General features: G+C 50.4%; 1 protein-coding gene across 1 annotated transcript; it reads right to left on the bottom strand.

Moving 5' to 3' along the window:
• Positions 1 to 18,851: 18,851 nt before the first annotated feature.
• Ier2 (immediate early response 2) lies at positions 18,852 to 20,377 on the bottom strand. The gene has a single exon (XM_041649482.1). It carries the CDS (start codon positions 20,283 to 20,285, stop codon positions 19,617 to 19,619), a length of 669 nt encoding a protein of 222 aa, XP_041505416.1. The 5' UTR covers positions 20,286 to 20,377; the 3' UTR covers positions 18,852 to 19,616.
• Between the last annotated feature and the right edge of the window lie 1,327 nt (positions 20,378 to 21,704).

Here is a 21,704-nt window from a genome sequence, read left to right as displayed (position 1 = left end):
AAGTGGTGGCACACACCCAGCGCCTGAGAGGAAGAGCCAGCTGGATCTCTTTTTGAGTTGGTCTACAAAAATACTATCAGGCCATCCAGGACTAAGACCCTGTCAAAGAAGGGGGGTGGGGAGAGGGAGAAGGAGGAGGAGAAGAAGAACAAAGAAAAGAAGCAGAAGCCAGCAGTCTGGCCAGTTTGTTGGGCTGCCTGTCATCCTGGCACTTGGGAGGCTGTGACAGGAAGATCACAAATTGGAGGTCACCCTGTTTCAAAAAGAAAAAGACAGTGAATTGTGTGCCACGTAACCTGATGTGGCATAGGAACCTGTGCCCTCTGGGACAGTCTGAGGGTGGGGTCCATTTTTCCCAGGCTTGGAGTCTTGAGGCATGTTGGGGTGGTGGGAGGTTGAACCTGCCTGCCTGGTCTGACCAGAGACTCAAGTCTGGGCTTGGCATTTAAGGCTACAAGGGTGGAGCTGGGCTCTGGCCTCTCCAGCCCCAGCTGCAGGGCTGGCTTAGGGTAGAAGCACAAGAGACAGGCAGTGTGTACACACCACCACCCAGGGAGGACTACGGGGTGGCAAGAAAGAGAAAAGGAGAAGGCCTGCTCTGAGATGGTAGACCTCACTCCTACAGGAGGAAAAATCAGCACCTTTCTTCCTTCCTTTCTTCTTTCTTTTTCATCTTGTTTTTTTTTTTGTTTTTTTGTTTTTTTGTTTTTCGAGACAGGGTTTCTCTGTGGCTTTGGAGCCTGTCCTGGAACTAGCTCTTGTAGACCAGGCTGGTCTCGAACTCACAGAGATCCGCCTGCTTCTGCCTCCCGAGGGCTGGGATTAAAGGCGTGCGCCACCACCGCCCGGCTTCATCTTGTTTTTGTTGTTGTTTTGTTTTGTCTGAGACAGGATTCCCTGGCTGTCCTGGAACTCACTCTGTAGACCAGGCTGGCCTTGAACTGGGAGATCCACCTGTCTCTGCCTCCTGAGTGCAGGGATTAGAGGCATAAACCACCACCAACAGGTTTTATCCTGTAGCCCAGGGTAGCACCTGCTGCCTGGGTGCTGAATTTACAGGTCAGCACTCCACAAGCACAAGGCAGAGATGGCACAGAAGGAACAAGAGAGAGATTTTTCTTCAGGTAAGTGGTGCACATTTATAATCCCAGAAGTTGGAAAGTAGGAACAGGAGGCTCAGAAACCCAAAGTCTTCTTGTCTCCATCATACATTCAAGGCCTCAAAGGGCACTATGAGGAGGTGTGGTCTTTTTGGAGGAAGTGTTCCACTGTGGAGGTGGACTTTGAGGTCTCACGTATGCTCAAGATGCCACCTAGTGTCCCAGTCCACTTCCTGTTGCCTTCTGATCAAGATGTAGCCAGCCCCAGGTCTGCCTGCGTGCTGCCATGCTCCCCACCGTGATGATAATGGGCCAAATCTCTGACACCATAAGCTGCCACCTCAATTAAATGTTTTTCTTTTATAAGAGTTGCCATGGTTATGGTGTCTCTTCACAGCAATAGCTATCCTAACCAAGACAGGCTACATGACTCCCCCACCTAAAACAAAAACAAAACACAAGTCAGGCATGGAATCACACCTGCATTCTAAGCATCAGGGATATGAAAGCAAGGGGATCATGTCAAGAGCAGGCAGACCTACATGACCAGACCCTGTATCAAAATACAAGGGCTGGGCATGGTGATGCAGGACTTTAATCCAGCACTTGGGAGGCAGAGGCAGGTGGTGAGTTTGAGGTTAGCCTGATCCACAGAGTAAGGCCCAGGATAGCCAGGGCTATGCAGAGAGAACCTGTCTGTCTTAGGGTTTCTATCGTGAAGACACACAATAACTCTTATAAAAGAAGGCATTTAACTGGGGCTGGCTTACAGTTCAGAGGGTTAGTTTTATGATGTTTTAAAAATGCTGCAGGATCCTCAGCAGCAGTAGGCAGGCAGCGTGCTCTGGGAGCAGCCAGTCTCAGGCAGAGATGGCTGCCGGTCCCCAAGCGGTGGCTGGTCCCGGGCAGGCTGGTCCCAGCGAGGCCTGGGGTGTGAGCGGGCAGGGTAGAAGGCACATGGACAGACACATCATACAGAATAGAATTGGATATTTATTACTTAGAGGAGAGTGAGAGAGAGTGGGGGAGAAGGAGAAGAGAAAGGAGACAGAGAAGGGAGCAGGAGAGAGGGAAGCGCATGTGCCAAAAGGAACAGTGAGAATCAAGAGGAGGGTATCTGGGAGTGGGCGTGGCTTGTCTCTTAAAGAGTGAAAAGTTAGTCCATGGCAAGAAGTCCATTGTCATGCTGGCAGACATGGTGCTGGAGGGGTAGCTGAGAGTTCTATATCTGGATCAGCAGAAAGTAGGAAAAGAGTGCCTCACTGGGCCTGGCTTGAGCATCTGAGACCTCAAAGCCCATCGCCAGTGACACACTTCCTCCAACAAGGGCACATCTACTTCAACAAGGGCACACCTGCTCCAACAAGGCCACACCTCCTAGCCGTACCACTCCCTATGAGCTTATGGGAACCATTTTTATTCAGATCACCCCACTGTCTCACAAAAACAAAAATCAAAACAAATAAAAACAAAACAAGGGTTGGAGAGATGGTCTGGCAGGTAAGAGCACTTACTGCTTTTGCAGAGGACCTGAGTTTAGTCCAGTGCAGGCATTGCAGCTGACAAAGGGCTGTAACTCCCGTTTCAAGGGAGTTAGTGCCTTCTTCTGACTTCTGAGGGTTCTCATGCATCTGGTGCACATACATGCAGGCAAAACATGTACATATATCAAAACAAATAAAGCTTAAAACAAACTAACAAAAACTCTCACATCAGGGGCTGGAGGGATGGCTCAGCGGTTAAGAGCATTGCCTGCTCTTCCAAAGGTCCTGAGTTCAATTCCCAGCAACCACATGGTGGCTCACAACCATCTGTAATAAGGTCTGGTGCCCTCTTCTGGCCTGCAGGCATACATGTAGACAGAATATTGTATATAAAATAAATAAATAAATAATTTTTTTTTTTTTTTTGGTTTTTCGAGACAGGGTTTCTCTGTGGTTTTTGGAGCCTGTCCTGGAACTAGCTCTTGTAGACCAGGCTGGCCTGGCCTCGAACTCACAGCGATCCGCCTGCCTCTGCCTCCCGAGTGCTGGGATTAAAGGCGTGCGCCACCACCGCCCGGCTATAAATAAATATTTTTAAAAAAAACTCTCACATCATACTAGCCTTTCTTGTTGACATGTGGGGAGAGAGATTCTATTCTCTAGGTACGTGAGAAAGAAGTTCCAGATCCCAAAGAAAGAAGCCATCACTCCAAATAGTGTCTGGACAAGGTGAAACTTGCTTCTGACCCGAAGGGCGCATGCCTCACAAACACAAGAACAAGCACACAAGACAGCAAGTGCACTTGGTTCCTATTCTAATGCTGGTGGAGACTAATGCCTGTAGCCTGAAGGGAAACCCCAAGCACCCCAAAAGGGTAGCTCCAGTGACTTGCTTAGCTCATGCTGGACTATAAGATTGCTGTTGGGTATTTTCAGCATTCCCCAGGAACCTCTGAAATGGTTTCTGCCAGCAAGAACTCCTTCCTTATCTCTGGCTCCCTATTGACACATACCTATGGTGCATGCCAAAGTCAGTGCTAGCCTCCACTCTCCCAGTTCCTATTCGCATCCTGGCCCTTCCCACCTCTTCCTCAACCCTAAACTCCCAGGCTGCTCCCGTTCACAGATTTCCCTCCCTGTAGCTACTCATCTCCCCTCCCCCGCCAGAACCCACATGACTGTTCTCATGCCCAGCTTCTCTAATACTGGCCATGTTAAGGAGAGCAAAATATCTGTACAAAGGCTTTACAAGCGGGAAGATAAAGCATTTGAATTCCTTATTTTAGAAGTTTTGCTGCTGGTAGTGGCACACATCTTTAATTCCAGCACCCAGAGGCAGAAGCAGGCGGATCTCTAAATTCAAGGCCAGCCTGATCTACAGAGTGAGTTCCAGGACAACCAGGACTATACAGAGAAGCCCTGTCTGGGAGAGAGGGGGGACTTTTATTTTTATAGTATTTGACAGAGCCAGGTGGGGGAGGACAGAAAAGACTTATATTTAATGTTTATTAAAGGTCTTGCTTGGGAAGAAATAATCTGGGTTTCTTTGACTAGCTTGGATGAAATTGAAGGGCCTATTAAAATCAGATAGACCTCAGTTCTGAGTCCTCCCAATGCCCTTCAGGACAAGCAGCTCTAAAAGCCAAGGGTGTGATACTCTGGATGGGTCATAGCAAGTCCTCCATACAAGCAGAAAAACAAGGTGTCAGGGCTGACACAATGACTCAGTGAACAAAAGCACTCACCACAGAAGTCTAGAGTCCGAAGTTCAGTCCCTGGGGCTCATATTCAAGGCGGAAGGGATAAGAGAATTCCTATAAACAAGTGTCTGACAGGTGTTCAACTGACAGAAATGTCAAGGTCTACTCAGACTTTGGAATACTAAGGGAACCTAATTACAGTTTATCTCGCTTGGCCTTTAGCCTATGAAACAGCTATTCCTCAGCCACCTCTGTGTCAGACCTAACACCTGACAGATAAAACCTTTAGAATGTATAGCTAACAGAAGCCTATTCTCCACCAATCAAAGAACTGCAAAGCCACCAGGCACCATCTGAGGCCCACAGGTGCGACTTCGCCACCTGATGAAACTGCCTACTTAATTTTCCACTAATGTTTTGTTGTTCTTCTTGATTTTTTGAGACAGGGTTTCTCTGTGCTGCTCTGGCTGCCCTGGAACTCACTCTGTAGACCAGGCTGGCCTCAAAGTCAGAGATCTGCCTGCCTCTGCCTCCTGAGTGCTGGGATTAATCACCTGCCTCATCAATGTATTTTTAAACACATAATTTATTAGTATTTTATGTTTATTGGTGTTTTTGCCTTAATATATATTTGTGTGAGGGTATCAGAAGCCCTAGAACTGGAGATGCAGACAGGTATGAGCCATCATGTAGGTGCTAGGGATTGAACCTGGGTCCTCTGGGAAAGCAGCCAGTGCTCACAACTGCTCGAGCCACCTCTCCAGCCCCACCACCAATGTATTTTGAAAGTGCCTTGATTTATAACTTCCTTTGTTCTGTTACTATAAAAAAAACTCCATGAAGTTACTTCCATGCTGGAACATCATATTTGGGGAAGCATAAATATACTTTCCTGGTCCATGGTCACTTGGCTTTAGCTCCAGGGCAAACTATCTCCTTTATCCCTCTGAGTGAGAGCTGTGGGTTTTTTGTTTGGTTTAGTTTATTTATTATTTGTTTTTGTTTTTCAAGATAGGGTTTTTCTTGGCTGTCCAGAAACTTATTCTATAGATCAGGCTGGCCTGAAACCAGATTCCCCTGGAGTGCTGGGATTAGAGACAGGGAGCGCTGAAAGAGCTGTGTTTGTGTGTGTATGTTTGTGTGTTTGTTTGTGTGTGTTTGTGTGTGTGTGTGTGTGTGTAGGCAGTGTGTGTGTGTGTGTGTAGGCAGTGTGTGTGTTTGTGTGTGTGTGTAGGCAGTGTGTGTGTTTGTGTGTGTGTGTGTAGGCAGTGTGTGTTTGTGTGTGTGTAGGCAGTGTGTGTTTGTGTATGTGTGTTTGTGTGTGTGTAGGCAGTGTGTATGTGTGTTTGTGTGTGTGTAGGCAGTGTGTGTGTGTGTGTGTGTAGGCAGTGTGTGTGTGTGTGTGTGTAGGCAGTGTGTGTGTGTGTGTGTGTGTGTGTGTGGGCAGGGGAGACAAGGGAGAGAATAGACTACACAAGGCTGTCCCTGGACCTTCCAGGTGCACAGCATGGCATGTGCACACCTCCCTCATGCCCCCGCTCCCAAGAATATTTCATTTCATTTATTTATTTATTTATTTATTTATTTTATTTATCTTCTTTGGTTTTTCAAGACAAGATTTCTCTGTATCTTTGGTGCCTGTCCTGGAACTAGCTCTTGTAGACCAGGTTGGCCTCGAACTCAGAGATGTGTTGGGATGAAAGGCATGCACCACTACCGCCCAGCTAACATTTTGGGTTTGTTTTGTTCTGTTTTGTTGTTTTTTTAAAGGAAGGGCCTCACTGTGTATTTCTGTCTATCCTATAACTCTCTGTGTAGACCAGGATAGCCTTGAACTCACAGTGCTCCACTTACTTCTGCCTTCTGTGTGCTGGGATCAAAGGTGTGCGCCACCACCACCTAGGAATATATATATATTATGAAGTCTCATGCTGCCTTTGAAAATGGAGAGAGAGAGAGAGAGAGAGAGAGAGAGAAACAGAGGAGAAATGGCTCAGTGGTTAAGAGCACTGGCTGTTCTTCCATAGGTCCTGAGTTTAATTCCTAGCAACCACAAGGTGGTTAACAACCATCTATAATGAGATCTGGTGCTCTGGCCTGCAGGCATACATGCGGCCAGAACACTGTATACATAATAAACAAATAAAAATCTTAAAAAGAGAAAAGAAAAAGAAAGTGGAGGAAGTGTAGAAATAAAAGGCCTTGCTCAGCGAGCTTCCCTTAGCCACTCCCCCAAAGCGGTTCACTCTGGCAGCAAAAGTGAGAGAGCCTCAGTAGCACAGACCAGGTGCTGGGTTCTTGGGGCAGCAGCCTGGGCAGCCGTGCTCCTTCTCCCTCAGTGGGACCTGGTTTCCTATCCAGCTCATGTCGGAAGGGAATTCCACATGACAACACTTTGAAAATTCAGTAGACAGCTGGAATTGATGGTGCTCACCTGAAATCTCAATACTTGTGGATCTGAGGCAGAAGGATTGCCATGAGTTAAGGAAAGAGCTGTGGTTAATCCCTGCAATTAGGTTGTGTCAGGAGGATGTGTAACAGCTCTGCTGTCCTGGAACTCTGTAGACCAGGCTGACATTGAACTTACAGAGCTTTGCCTGCTGGAGGTCATCCATGCATAGACTTCAAGAGCTAAATGAGATCCTACCTCAAAATCAAGCAAATGGGGCTGGAGAGACGATTCAATGTTTAAGGGCACTGGCTGTCCTCCTGAAGGACAAGATTGGATTCCCAACACCTACTCAGTCGTTCACAGGCACCTGCACCTGTAACTCCAGGTCCAGGGAATCTGACGCCCATTTTCTTACCTCCGAGGACACCAGACATGCAAGTGATGCCCAGACATACATGCAACAAAACATCCACACACACAGAAAAAAATTAAAAAACAAACAAAAAAACAAGCCAGGTAGTGGTAGCACATGCCAGCACCCAAGACAGAAGCAGGTGTGTCTCTGTGAGTTCAAAGCCAGCCTGGTCTACAAAGCAAGTTCCAGAACACCCAGAGTTGTCACACATAGAAACCCCATCTCAGAAAAACAAACAAACAAATGAGAACAGCCGAGTGCTACTCAGGGAGTTCCAGACGAGTCATGGTTACCCTAGCTCTAAAATAAAATGAAAACAAAATCTAAAAACTCTTCCAGTTGATCAGAATGCTTCTGGTAGTTATCACTGGACTCCTGTTGCCGCTAATCACTGTCCCATGCACCATGCAGTGTACTAAATACACTGCTATTTCTTTTGGGAAGAAAAAAAAAAGAATCGTAAAGAAGAAAGAGAGAGAAGGGAAAGAAAAGCCCAGAAGCTGTCTGTAAAGTCAGTCTCCCAGGAAAGTCCCCAGTACCTCAGGACTGGGTACAATCTCCGATGCCCCTCCCAGCACTTGACCCTGGAGGTAAGAAAGTCCCTGGACTCCTACCCTGCCCCACCCTGGTTAGAGAGCTGCATCTTCTCTGGGAATCACTGTAATTGCAAGCTCATAGGAGTTTCTGGGAACCAAGAGGCAAGGTTCATGAGAGAGCAGGGGCCAAGAGCTCTCAGGTGACGAGGTCAGGAGCGAGCAGACCTCAACCAAGCCCTGTGTACCTGGCAGTCTAGTCTCTCAGGTCTAATGGGCCAAACAAATGAATTCAGGCTTTCCTGTGTGGCAGGCCATGGTTAGGCTGCTAACCTAGACACCAACCAAGAATGAGAGATTCGGCCGGGCGGTGGTGGCACACGCCTTTAATCCCAGCACTCGGGAGGCAGAGGCAGGTGGATCTCTGGGAGTTCGAGGCCAGCCTGGTCTACAAGAGCTAGTTCCAGGACCGGCACCAAAGCTACAGAGAAACCCTGTCTCAAAAAGTCAAAAAAAAAAAAAAAATTAAAATTAAAAAAAAAATAAAAAAATGAAAAAAAAAAGAATGAGAGATTCGGTAACCCCTCTCTCTAGTCCTTTTTATTTGTGTTTTGAGGCTGGATCTCATGCAGTCTAGACCTGGACTCACTATGTCTTGAAGATTTGGGCCTCCTGCTTCCACCTCCCAAGTACTGAGGTTACAGGCTTCCCTAAGAACACAAGTTCTCAAAGTTCTCTGGCCTTTCTTTCTTTCTTTCTTTCTTTCCTTCTTTCTCTCCTCCTTCTCCTTCTTCTTTTTCAAGACAGAATATCTCTGTGTAATAACCCTCACTGTCCTGGAACTTGCTTCGTAGCGCAGGCTGGCCTTGCAGTGGAGAGACCGCTGTGTGTGTCTGTGGAGAGACCGCTGTGTGTCTGTGGAGAGACCGCTGTGTGTCTGTGGAGAGACCGCTGTGTGTCTGTGGAGAGACCGCTGTGTGTGTCTGTGGAGAGACCGCTGTGTGTCTGTGGAGAGACCGCTGTGTGTGTCTGTGGAGAGACTGCTGTGTGTCTGTGGAGAGACCGCTGTGTGTGTCTGTGGAGAGACCGCTGTGTGTCTGTGGAGAGACCGCTGTGTGTCTGTGGAGAGACCGCTGTGTGTCTGTGGAGAGACCGCTGTGTGTGTCTGTGGAGAGACCGCTGTGTGTCTGTGGAGAGACCGCTGTGTGTCTGTGGAGAGACCGCTGTGTGTGTCTGTGGAGAGACCGCTGTGTGTCTGTGGAGAGACCGCTGTGTGTGTCTGTGGAGAGACCGCTGTGTGTCTGTGGAGAGACCGCTGTGTGTCTGTGGAGAGACCGCTGTGTCTCTGCAGTGATGGGATGCCAGGTCGTAACCATTATTTTCTTTTCCTTAATTAATTTTCTCTCGTTGTGCTCAGCAACATGAGTTTGGTTTTACTTAAACAGCAGTCACTCAACAAACAAATGCCTTTGTCCTCTTTGGGCCTGTGGGCCGCATGTGCACAAACTGGCCTTGTGAGAGGTTTTCACGCTGAGGAGACTAAGGCACCCAGGGGAAGGATCTAAGAAACTGGCAAGACCAAGAAAGCGGAGGTGCCCTGTAGTGCAAGAGGGCTTTCCTGACCTGAAAACCTGAGGTGAGGCTGCGGAAGAGCCTTAGTGAGAGCCCCAGCAGCTTGCGCAGGAGACTGCAGCCAGTGCACTGGTCGGAACCCAGCACCCTCCTTCAGCCCCGAATCTAAGAGGATGAAGGCGTTTGCTGAACTGGAGCTTACTCACCTTGTCCCTGTAAAATGGGGTTAAGTGTGACGGGGGCTCCAGTCTGTAGTTACAGCCAAGGTTAAAGGAATGTCGGGATTGTAGGCCCGGGCTACAGTGTGAGACCCTGTCTCCAAAAACAGAAAGGAATATTTGTATGTTCAGTGACAGAGTTTTTTTTTTTTTTTAGGATTTATTTGTTATATATACAGCAGGTTTGCCTGCACACCAGAAGCGGGCATCAGATCTCAGTACAGATGGCTGTGAGCCACCATGTGGTTGCTGGGAATTGAACTTAGGACTTCTGGAAAAGCAGTGAGTGCTTTAACCTCTGAGCCATCTCTCCAGCCCCCAATAGAGGTTTTTTTTTTGGGGGGGGGGCTGGAGAGATGGCTCAGCAGTTAAGAGCATTGTCTGCTCTTGTCTCATGCCTCAGAGTCAGAGAATTACAGGGGAACGTGACGTGACTGCACCCTAAACTGTTCACTGTTTGAGGCTTTTTGTTCCCTGGTTAGTGAGATGTTGCATTTGGAAAGGAATCTGGAGACTAAACTATGTTTTTGAAGGTTTTTGACACAGGGTCTCACTATGAAGCCTGGCTAGCTTTGAATTGACTATCTAGATCAGGCTGACCTAAAATTCAGAAATCCACCTGTCTCTGTCTCCTGAGTGCTGGGATTAAAAGTGGAACCACTATGCCTAGCCCAATGACAAGAAGATTCTCTCTCTCTCTTTCTTTTTGTTTGAGACAAGGTCTATTATATAGCTCTGGCTATCCTGGAACTTCACATGTAGACCAGGCTGGCCTCAAACTCATAGAGATCTGCTGTGCTAGGATTTTCGATTTGCGTGTATATGTATGTGTGTAGGTTTCTGCAGTGGGTGTAGTTTCCCTTCAGGCCCAGAAGATTCCCCTTTACAGACAGTTGCTGTGACTCCAACTCAGGTCTTCTATAAGGATGTCCCTTGCTGAACTGTCTCTGAAGCCCATTTTCCTTTTGTTAATAAGCTGTCTCCTCTTCTTCTAACCTGTGGACTTGGTCCTGGAACACAAGAACCCAGCTACTTCCTCAGCATGTGGCCTGCCACAGTGGGATTTCCTTGGCTCTGTTCCTTGTTGGTTGAAGTGATAAGGACCAGAATTGAGACAAGAGCAGGGAGGCCATACTTCGAGCAGAACTACATCATACAACCCTCTTGACCCTGCTCCGGGTTTTCTGTATTTAAACCTAAAATGTGCTGGGCCGGGTGCCCCACATCTTCAATGGCAGATGAATGTAGGGTTCCTAGACCCTTTGTTTGTTCTTTTCAGTGAGGTAATTAAATCCCTTCTCCATGTGTAGTCTAGATCAGGACTCTACACTCTGACTTTTTTTCTTGAGACAGTTTCTCAAGAACCTGCGGCTGGGCTGACGACCAGTCGGCCCCAGGGATCACCCGGTATTCATCCCTCACAGCGCTGCAAATTTTTCCCTGTTTTTGACATTGTGCTGGGATTCGAACTCAGGTCCCTATGTATGCTTGCACACTAAGACTGCTAGGCCATTTTCACACCTCTGACTCATTACTTTAGTTGACATGTTGAGACAGGTGGCTGAGCTTGGCCACTTGGGGGTTGAAAGGTCTCGACTTTGGCGCTAAAACTCAAGCTACCAACCCAGCCCAGTGCACTCTCGTGTGACTTGCGTTCCTACCCGAAGCCACAGAAGGGAATCCAGCTGACCGCAGGCTCATCGCTTTCCAAAACGAGGAGAGCCCCCCTCTCCAAAGAGGCCAGGCCTTGGAGGGGCTCCCCAAAGTCGCCTTCAGAGGCAAGGGTTAACAGGATGCCTGTTCCACCACCCGCCACAGAGACCTTATTGTTCTCCAGTCTGTCCCCTCCTCCTCTTCCTGGAAGACCCTCCCAGGAGCCCCTTCAAAGGGGCCCCGCTCTCTCTCTCCAGGCCAGCCCCTGGGGAGGGCAAACAGGAAAAGGAAACCCAGCAGCCTGGCGCGGGCTGGAAAGGTGGGGGCACGCCTGTCACTGCATGGTCCGGGACAGCCCATGAGTTGGAGGAGCCCTCCCCCAGTTTCCATCTGGAAGCCAGAAGGTTTTGGTCTGTGGCTTTCGGGTACCGGGGAGAACCTGCCTCCTCCCTTCCCCCACCACGCATCTAGAAATCCGAAAGCTTTTCACCTCCCCTTCGGTCCGACTTCTGATCTCTACTCCAGAGATCTGGAAGCCTTTTCGGACCGGCTGACCCGGTGGGGTGGCCTGGGCTCGTGGGTGGGCTTAGGGAAAGAACTGGGAGCGTCTCTGGGAGCCCCCCCCCCCCCAGACACCCTCAGGGCTAGGGCGAGCAGCTGGAGGCCAGATGTGAGTGGACCTGCTGGGGAGGAAATTAATTGGTGCCAGTTGGGTGGCGGCGGCGGGCTGGAAAGGCAGGGCCCTGGGGGAGGGGTCGCTCAGTGCCCAGATTCTTAGCTGGGAGGAGGGGTGGCCTTGGGGCCCACAGGCCAGGAAACTGAAGGCTGTCGGAAAACTAGAGGCGCAGGGAGGGGCCGTGAACTGAGAGGCTCCTGGAAGGGTCAGACAGAAAGGAGGACGTATAGGACCTTAGCTTCTCTGGACACGATTTTGAGGAGACCCAAGCTCAGCTTAACAGGCTACTGGGTAAACTCTCGTAGGGGAGCGTGGGCGTGGGTTTCCCAGGACACAGGTGTGACATGCTGGGTTCCTCCAGGCGCCGGCAGGAGCGTTAGCAGCCCTCAAAGCCACACGGGGCATCTGAGTCTCGCGCTCTCGCAAACCTGTCGGTTCCTCTGTCCGCCCTGGGCCTCCAGACCCTCCCTCCCGCGCTGCAAGGGCCCACGCTCGCGACCTTGTGGAGCGCTCGGGAGTTGGAGGGGGGATCCCCTGGCCACCGCAGGAGCCGCTCGAGAAGAGGGGCCAGGAATTCCCGGAAGGCGCAGGTTACTGCACGCAAGGGCGAAGTCTGCACGTCCCACCCTGTCTCTGGGTGACGTAAGCGTCCCCCTAGAACTGTTGACTGACTCCTAGGCTCCGGAACTCCGCCCCTGACTTGTTTCCTCGCCGAGTCAAGTGCGGGCTCCACCCCGCGAACTGCTAGCCAGGTTCTGCAGTCTCCCCGCCTTAGGCCAGTGGGGCTCGCCGGAGTCCAAGAACTCTGGAAACCGGTCTGGACACTTCCTCCTTCAGACTAGTCACGACCTGTGGCCTGGCCCATCCCCGACTGCAGAAGCTGACCTCGATGCCATCTCTTCTTTAAACAGGAGAGGGGAATTATGTCTATTCCCTCGCTTTCCTGCAAGTACATCCTCCCTCAGTTTCCTCATCTACGAAAAGAAAAGAAAAGAAAAGGGGCGGGGGACATCAATGTCCTGGGAGAGATAGGAGAGAGGCGGTGGTGGCACGTGCCTTTAATCCCAGCACTCAGGAGCAGGTGGGATCTCTCAGTTCCAAGCCATCCTGGTCTATAGAGTGAGTTCCAGGACAGCCAGGGCTACACAAAGAGACCCTGTCTCGAACCACAGCCCCCCTCTCCTCCCACCAAATGAAGCACTTACTGCTCTTGGTAAGGATATGTGTTCCTCTCACAACATCTGGAATTTCCGTTCAGGGGATCCAATGCCTCTTCGTACTTCTGAGAGCTCCTGCAAGCACGCAATGCATGCACATACACTCAGGCACACTTCTCCACGATGATATGAACAATAATAATTCAAATGGACTATCAGACCAGTGTGGTGGCGACTGCATTCTAGTAATCCCAGCTAGTGGGAAAGCTGAGGCAGAAGAGACCAGGGTTCAAGTCCTGTCTATGCTACACTGGACAATTTAGTAAGCCAAAATCACAAACTAAATAAACAAATAAATAAATAGAAGAAAGGAAGGAGACTGGGAGACTAGGGATGTAGTTGAGTTGTGGATCCCTTATCAGAATGTGGGAGGCCCTGAGTTCTGTCTCTGAGACTGGACATGAAGCTCAGTAGGTAAAGCCCATGCCTAGCATGTATGAGTCTTGGTCACATCTGTAATTTAGTACTCAGGAGGAGGAGCATAAGTTGAAGTCCATCCTCTGTTACATAGTGAATCTGAGGCCACTCTGGGCCACATGAGACCTCCTTTCAAATACAAAACAAGCAGAAAAAGACCCCAGAGTTGAGAGTAACAGTCCACTTAAAATTTGCCAAGATGAGTGAATTTCTGCAAGTTCAAGACCAGCTTGGTCTAAATAAGGAATTCCAGGTCAGCTGGGGTGACACAGTGAGATCTTGTTTCAAAAAACAACCACACAACGCAAATACCAGACAAAGCAAGTGTGGTGGCTCCGTGTAGTTAACCTCGGTGGGCAGAAGGCGGCCCTGCTGGCCTCTGTGACTCCATAGCTTGAGATCCTGCTTCAAAAAACGAAACACAAAAATGAACACAAAAACACCCAAGAAAAACATTAAAGGGACATCCCCCCCCCCTTCATCCCTCTTCTGAAGAGGCAGAAGCTCCCTTCCCTTTCTTCCTCTTTCGTCTCTTCTATTCCCCCATTCTCTCTCCCCTTCTCCCCCACCCCTCCATAACCCCTTACTCTTATGCTGTTCCCAATACCCACTAAATAAATTCTATATCCACCCCCCAAAAAAGGTCAAACCTCAAAGGAAGTTATATACGGACGTTAATTCACCAAAAGCAACTTTGCATTCTGAGATGAATAGCTAGATCATTTTCTAAAAGAATCATTATTTTTTTTCTGCTTTGCAACTAAAGGACCTTTTTTTAAAATTGATATTTATTGAGCTCTACATTTTTCTCTGCTCCCCTCCCTGCCTCTCCCCTCCCCCCCTTCAATCCTCCCCCAAGGTCCCCATGCTCCCAATTTACTCAGGAGATCTTGTCTTTTTCTACTTTCTACTTCCCATGTAGATTAGATCTATGTAAGTCTCTCTTAGTGTCTTCATTGTTGTCCAAGTTCTCTGGGAAGGATTTATTATTTTTAATTATGTGTAACTGTGTGTGTGTGTGTGTTCCTGTGAGTGCTGGTGCCTGCAGAGGCCAGAGGCATGGAATCCTCTGAGACAGGAGCTAAAGATGGTTGTGAGCTGCCTTACAGGGATGTGGGTGCTGGGAACTGAAGTTGGCTTCTCTGGAAGAGCAGTATAAGCTCTTAGCTGCGGAACCATCTCTCCAGCCCCCAGTAATGGTCATTAGTAATGATTGTGTTTAATTTGTTCTTAATCACTTCCTGAGCATTTGTAATTTATGTAACCAGTAAACCAGATCCCAGCACAGCACAGAAGCAGGGGCTCGCAGAGGCAGGGGTTCAGCCGATAGAGCGGCTGCCTAGAACCATTCCCAGTGAGGGGCCCCTGTGAGGCTGGAAGACCAGAAGTTCAAGGTCATTCTTGGCTACACAGCCAGTTTCTGACCTGTGCTATGTGAGATTCTATTATAAAAAAGGAAACAGGGTCTAGCTAAGTATGTGGCTCTGTTTCTGTTTCTAAGGCTTTCTTGCCTCCTCCCCCCCCCACGCAAGACAGGGATTCTCTTTGTAGCTTTGGAGCCTGTCCTGGAACTAGCTATTGTAGACCAGACTGGCCTTGGACCCATGGAGCTCCACCTGCCTCTGTCTTCCAAGTGCTGGGATTTAAGGTTTGTACCACCACCCGGCTGAACTCCTGTCTTTAGGTTTTTCAAAAATCAAGAAAGCCGCTGAGTGGTGGCGGTGCATGCCTTATAATACTCGGGAGGCAGAGGCAGGTGGATCTCTGTGAGTTCGAGGCCAGCCTGGTCTACAAGAGCTAGTGCCAGGACAGGCTCCAAAGCTATAGAGAAACCTTGTCTCGAAAAAAAAAAAACAAAAACAAAAAAAAAACACAGGAGTTCACTTGAGAGGTAGAGGTAAGTGAATGTCTATGAGTCAAGGCCAGCCTGGTTTACGAAGCAAATTCCAGCCTGGTCTACAGAGCAAGTTCCAGAATGGGCTATGCAGAGAAACCTTGTCTTGGGAAAAAAAATCAAAAAACAGGAGTTTGTATCCCTAGCATCCACATGGTAAAGAAGAGAACTGACTCCCATCAGCTGTCCTCTGCACTCAGAACACTCACTGCCTCACCCCAAATAATTAATGTTTGTGTATGTTTGTGTGTGCGGGCATGTGGGGATTAGAAGACACCTTGGAGGAACCAGTTCCTCCTTCCACCCAGTGGGGATGGCACTGAAGTGCTCAGGCTCCCTGCAGTCCCTTCACCTGCCAGCTCTAGCAGACAAACAAACAAACCTTTACAAGTTAAAAGCAGGGATGGGCAGTGGTCCCTTTAATCCTAGCACTCGGGAGACAGAGGCAGGGGGATCTCTGTGAATTCCAGGCCAGCCTGGTCTACTGAGTGAGTTCCAGGACAGCCAAGGCTAAACAGAGAAAACCTGTCTGGAATGCCCTCTCCCCGAATCCCCTCAAAAAAAAAAAAAAAAAAAAAAAAAAACCTTAAAAGCAGGGGATGGAGAGATGGCTCCACAGTTAAGAGCACTGGCCAGAGGACCAGAGCTTGTTCCGCAGAACTGACATGGCAGCTTACACCATCTGTAACTTCAGTTATGGGGAATCTGATGCCCTCTTCTGGCCTCTGATGACACCAGCTACCCATGTGATGGTATATGTACATGCATGCAAACAATACATTCATACACAGAAGATAAATCTTAAAAGTTCTTTTAGAGTCCATAAATGTACATCTTTAGGAGAGTTAAGCAGATATTTGCACAGCTATCTCTGCACATGTCCATAGCACATGCACAGCAGTCACAGTGGAGAATGGCTGGCAAACGTGGACCTTAGACACACGGCTCTTGTGTGCTACACGGCTGATGAACCCACAAGACGTGATGTGGCCGCGAGAAGCCTGACATAAAGTGGTTAGGCTGTGAATGAGTCCCCTCACATGAGCTGTCTACAACAGGCAAGACACAAAGTAGATGCTTGCTGTCTGCAGCCTGGGGAGGAAGGTTGGGAGATTTTGAGACTAAGAAGGATAATTGTTATATCACTGGAATCGTGTGATTTGGAAAGGAGTGGAGATAGGTCAGTCCACTGAGTGCTTGCATGTAAGCAGGATGACCGGAGTTCTATCCCCAGATGGAGCACTTCAACTACAATACCCAGAAGGTGGTGTTCCAAGACAGTTCGGGGCCCAAGAGACAGTATCTCTCTTCTTAGAATGTATTTATTGTTATTTTATTTTATTTTATTTTTTATTGTTATTTTATATGCATTGGTGTTATGCCTTCATGTGTGTCTATGTGAGGGTGTCAGAAGCCCTGGAGGTACAGACAGTTGTGTGCTGCCATGTGGGTGCTGGGAATTGAACCCTGGCCTTCCGAAAGAGCAGTCAGTGCTTCTTTTTTTTTCTTGGTTTTTCAAGACAGGGTTTCTCTGTGTAACTTTGTAGCCTGTCCTGGAACTCATTCTGTACACCAGGCTGGCCTCAAACTCATGGAGATCCACCTGCCTCTGCCTCCCAAGTGCTGGGATTAAAAGCATCCAGGACCAGCCTCTAAACCGCCTCTCCAGCCTGGGACAGTATGTCTTAAAATAACACAATATGCGCATACACCTCTACAATAAATAAACACAAAGGCCCTGTACTGAAACTAATGGGCTGATTCCAGACCTGCATACAGTCTTGTACTTTTACTTTGGTGGGGGGGGTAATGCTGGGGATGGAACCTTTAGCACCTCCCTCAGCAGCAATGCTGGCTTCCGATTCAGGGGTGTTTATGATTCAGAGAGACTTTCCGGTAGTTTTTCTGAAAGTTAAGGTTACTCATCTAGCATTTCCTCAGTAATCACAGGGCTTTGAGTGTCTTCAAAAGGTCTCATGCAGCCGGGCGGTAGTGGTACCTGCCTTTAATACTAGCATTCGGGAGGAGACAGAAGCAGGTGGATCTCAGTGAGTTCGAGGCCAGCCTGGTTTATAGAGTGAATTCCAGGACAGGCTCCAAAGCTACAGAGAGAAACCATATCTCAAAAAACAAACAACAACAAAAAAGGTCTCATAGAATCTAGATTGGCCCCAAACCGCGAAGAATGACCTTGAACCTCCTGGGGTTACCACACACACCCTATTTAATACTGATTTATTATGAGACAGTCTAGGTTAGACTTGAACTCTCAAGTGTTGGGAGTACAGGTTCTGATAATGACAGTTTTTCATGAGCTGGTTTCCTCCTAAGAAAAGGTTAGCACGTGTAGGGAACAGGGCTTCAGTCCCCACCCCACAGCGGCTGCGGCACAGGAAGCCGGAGTCAGAATGGGGGTCGGACAAACCACTTCCCAGGGAAGGAAGGGCCCTGCGGTTCCTGGGACAGGATGTGCTCTAAGGCCCCCTCCCTAGCCACCAGGGACTTCCCAGGCCTGGCCACTTTCCTGTGTGCCCAAGAGCCCCCGAGAACTCAAGCATCTAGACTTAGTGACCGAGGCTAGGGATCCTTCAGATTTTCAACTAGGAATCAGGAGTTCTGGTAGCCGGGCTCCGCTGGGACTCCTGGTAGCGCTTGCTTTTACCCTTACTTCCCAGGAGCGAGGAGAGGCTGGGGGCTGGGATGCTCCGGAAGCTCCAGGGAGTTTTGCTGTCTGCCCGCCACTCCACCGCAAACCCCCTCCTCCCGCCTCAGCCCCGGGGTCAGAAGAGGCCCGAGGGGGAGGGGCCAGCTGTCGGGCGCGCTTTCCTTAAGCCTCCCGCACCTGCGGTTCCTTTGTCCTTAGGGTCTCGAGGCCCCCCCACCCCCGCTCCGCCCTTAGGTTATGCCTAGAGCTTGTCGGAAACCAAAGGAGAGGAATTAGTTTACTGTGTGTTGTTTGGATAACGAGCTGCTGGACGGGATCAAGGCTAACTACAGCTTGCGTGGACTTGGAACTAACCACGAAAACTAGGCTAGCTTCTAATTTAGAGATCCGCCCGCCTCTGCCTTGCTTTTTGCTTGGATTAAAGGCTGGTGGGCCTCTCTACCTTAGTTGAGAGGTAGAGCTCGATTAAGGCATGTGCCACAATGCCCGGCCTAGATAGGTAACTTAAAGTTAGCACTCACTTCACTCACTTATCAGCCTGAGCCATAAAGCGGCACTAAAGAAATCGGATAAGGGCATGTTCAAAGTTCAGTCACCGCCACTCCACGCGTTCTAGTCGAGGGGAGGGAAAGAGAACGCTATCATTTAAAATTCTCCAGCTTCTCTTCAAACACTGCACCCAGTATTTCATAAATGTTGTAAACTTTCCCTACTCGCTGGGTCCCGGAGTGTATACTAATTTCTAAGGAATCCCCCCCAAGTCACAGGATTAGCTTAAGCAGCAGCCTGGGAATTTAACCTAAGAAATGGGGACCCGGTCTCCCTTTCGGCACCTGGTCAAACCAGTTCCTGAGGCTTAGGGAGCGGTTGCCAGTTCTGACCCTTTAACCCTGCCCCTCCCCCCTCCAGAGAAGCAAGCCACACAGCAGCGTTCTTTGCTCGGACGATCTTTTATTTTTCTAGCTGACATTGTAAAACGCCAAGTAGATGGGGGTTAAACACAACCCACCATAGGAAACGTAAACAGACTTCATAAACGCGCTGGCAGAAAAAATTCCCTTCCTGCCCGACGAGGACAGAAACTGCGACCAGTAGTCCTGCCTGGTCCACGCCGGGCGATCAGTCTATGCTGACAGTTCCGGGGGTCTCCAGACGCTCCGCTGACCGCACAAAGATTTGTTCGGTTCAGTCCAGGCTCTCAGCAGAAGGCCGGCTCAACCATAGCAGCCTGTGGGGGCGAGGTGACTCAAGTCACTTCCCAGTCCCTAGGGCGGGTCCACACCCTGGCCTCCTCCCAGGCCCCACACCCACGCAAGGCAACAGGAAGCACCCGCGTCTGCCCCATGACGCAACCAGGGCCGCTTGCACAAGTGTGCCACTTGTAGGGGCCGAAACGCGTCGGCTAGTGAAACGGCCTTGAAAGGGCAGCCAGGCCAAGGGAGTCCGACCCTGAGATTCAAGATCCAGGTGTCCCTTCTCCCAGCCAGGGAGGGGACAGTCCGTTAAAGCACCTTGCAGACGCACGTCCGGGAGAAGGCGCCCGCGCCGCCAGCTCCTCGGTCCTTCCCCCGGGCCTCTGGCAGCTCGGGCCGCGGCTCTTCTTTACGGGCCGCCGGCTTTCCCCAGCCGGCCCTGGCCTCGGGTGTGAGTTTTCGGCTCCGGTGACGCCGCTCGGAAACCTCAGAAGGCGACCACGGCTCGCACGAGCACGCTGAGCATGTTGTCGGCCGGGCGGCAGGCTGGCTTGGCCTCGCACGCGGGGGGCGCCGGCGGGGGCACGGCGGGCCCACAGTTCAGGAGACTGGAGAAGCGCCTTTGGAGGACGCGGGCGAGATTAGGGAAGGCACCTTCGGTTTGTGCGGGAGGAAGCTGCAGGCGATCGGCGACCTCCGACGTCTCCTCCCTCTCCACTTCTTCTTCTAGACGGGCCTTCTTGCTTGGTACCAGGCCAACGTCACCGCCGTCGCTCAGATCGCTGCTGCTCCGGCGCTTGCGGCTGACTCTGGCGGGGGACGGGTCACACAGCGCAGGGGTCTCCTGGACTCGCAGCGCCTCCTCTTGCGTGTCCATGGGCTCCGGGGGCTGCTCGGCGTCGGGGGGCGCAGCTCTCACTGCGGCTTCGGCTTCCCGCGGTGGGTGCAGGCGAGGGTCAAGGGTCCGGCCGGGTGGCGGGAACTCGGGTTGGTGGGGCTCTACCTTGGCTGAGAGGTAGAGCTCCCGAGCGCTGCGCATGACGAGGGACAGCTGTAGGCTCCGGTGGAGACGCAAGCCACCTCGCTGCATGCGGGAGTGGTACATCTTCCACACCGACAGGGTCATGATGCGCTGCGCTTCTTTCTGCACTTCCATGCTTGCTCGACGAGAACGTAGAGGAGAGCCGGGAATGGAGTGAGACAGGAGGTGCTGCCCAGAGAACAAACTTATACAGTCAGGTACACAGCTAGAAGTTCCGGCGGGGGAAAGCGTGCCGGAGCCTTTTAATATAGTCCGGATGACGTCACCGAGACGCCACGCCCAATCAGAAGGCCTCATCCGGGCTTTCCAGTGGCCAGCGACTCCTTAAAGAAATAGAAATAAATTTACGCCTTGAAGGAGAATGGACTTAAACTCCGGCAAGGAAGAATTTCCCCCACTGCGCCTTGAGACCCCAGGTTGGTCTGGGTTCTCAGACTCACGGGCGGACCAGCCGATGAGGCCCACCCACTAACCAACGGGTGGTGGGGTGGTAATCTTCCCGTTGCAGTGGGGAAGACCGGAAACGGAGTATATTCCCCGAGGGCACTGTTCCTCGCGCCTACCGGCCAGCTAATTAATATTCTCGGAACAGTAAAAACGCTGCTACTCGTTAAGTAGTTACTACACGCCGGGGTTGTTGAGCTTTCTCCTTATTTAATGTCTCTGACCCCTCACCTCCACTCCGCAGGTGAGACACCTGAGGCCATATTTACTAAACAAACGAATGATCGTACTACGGCGGAAGAGGCAACTGAAGCCTCCTCCAGCCTTTTTGTCTCGATCCTCCCGGACAAGGGTGGAAAGTGGACGCCGACAACGCTGGCTGAACCTGAAGGGAGCTCCCCTATAATCGCCTGTATTCACAACGAGACTGCTGTCCTCACGCTCAGCGTTATACATCTTCCAGTTTTCCCGCAACGCGGTGCCATGGAAGTTCCAATTTTGTAGGGCCTGCCACCCTTTCCCGCCGACACCAAAGTGTCCTGCCTTCACACCCCGGAAAGCTGAATTACCCCAAGAAAGATATCTGGGCCGTTGTGAGAGTTCAGTGGGTAGAGTCACTGGTTGCCAAGCCTCGACCTGAGTTCGATTCCCACGCGCGCCCGAACACACACACACACACACACACTCAGCACACACATAAAGAGATACACAAAAAGTCAACGGTTCCACTCTGTGCCACGAGCCAAAAAAAAAAAAAACTGATTCTAATTGCAAAAGGATAAAGTTCTAATATTGTCTTTCATTTGCTGTGCTGGTCCTTTAAGGAACACCCCCACACCAACGTGTAGGCTTCCCGCCACTGCAGCAGGGCCGACTTCCCAGGCTAAATTTGGGTGTAGTGACGTATTGCGGCGCCGCGAACCACTTCCGGATGCCCATATTAGGACAAGGGCCGACCGGCTTAGACAGAGCAAAGGACTTCCGGAGGGCGGAGCCGCCATCGTAGACCACACCCCCTCATGTCCTTCGCTTCCAGCCCCCTAGCGCTGAGTGGTTCGCGTGCGGTTGGTACGGCGTCCTCTGAGCGGT

This window comes from Microtus oregoni, unplaced genomic scaffold, assembly GCF_018167655.1.
Source record: "Microtus oregoni isolate MIOR12 unplaced genomic scaffold, Mior012 000004F_ref0000308, whole genome shotgun sequence".
Taxonomy (NCBI): Eukaryota; Metazoa; Chordata; class Mammalia; order Rodentia; family Cricetidae; genus Microtus; species Microtus oregoni.
Note: the sequence above shows the minus strand (reverse complement) of the source record. Positions and strands in the feature narration are given on the sequence as shown.

Excerpts from the sequence above, each read along its gene's own strand:
- Ier2 (XM_041649482.1), bottom strand. The coding sequence starts at position 20,285 with ATGGAAGTGCAGAAAGAAGCGCAGCGCATCATGACCCTGTCGGTGTGG.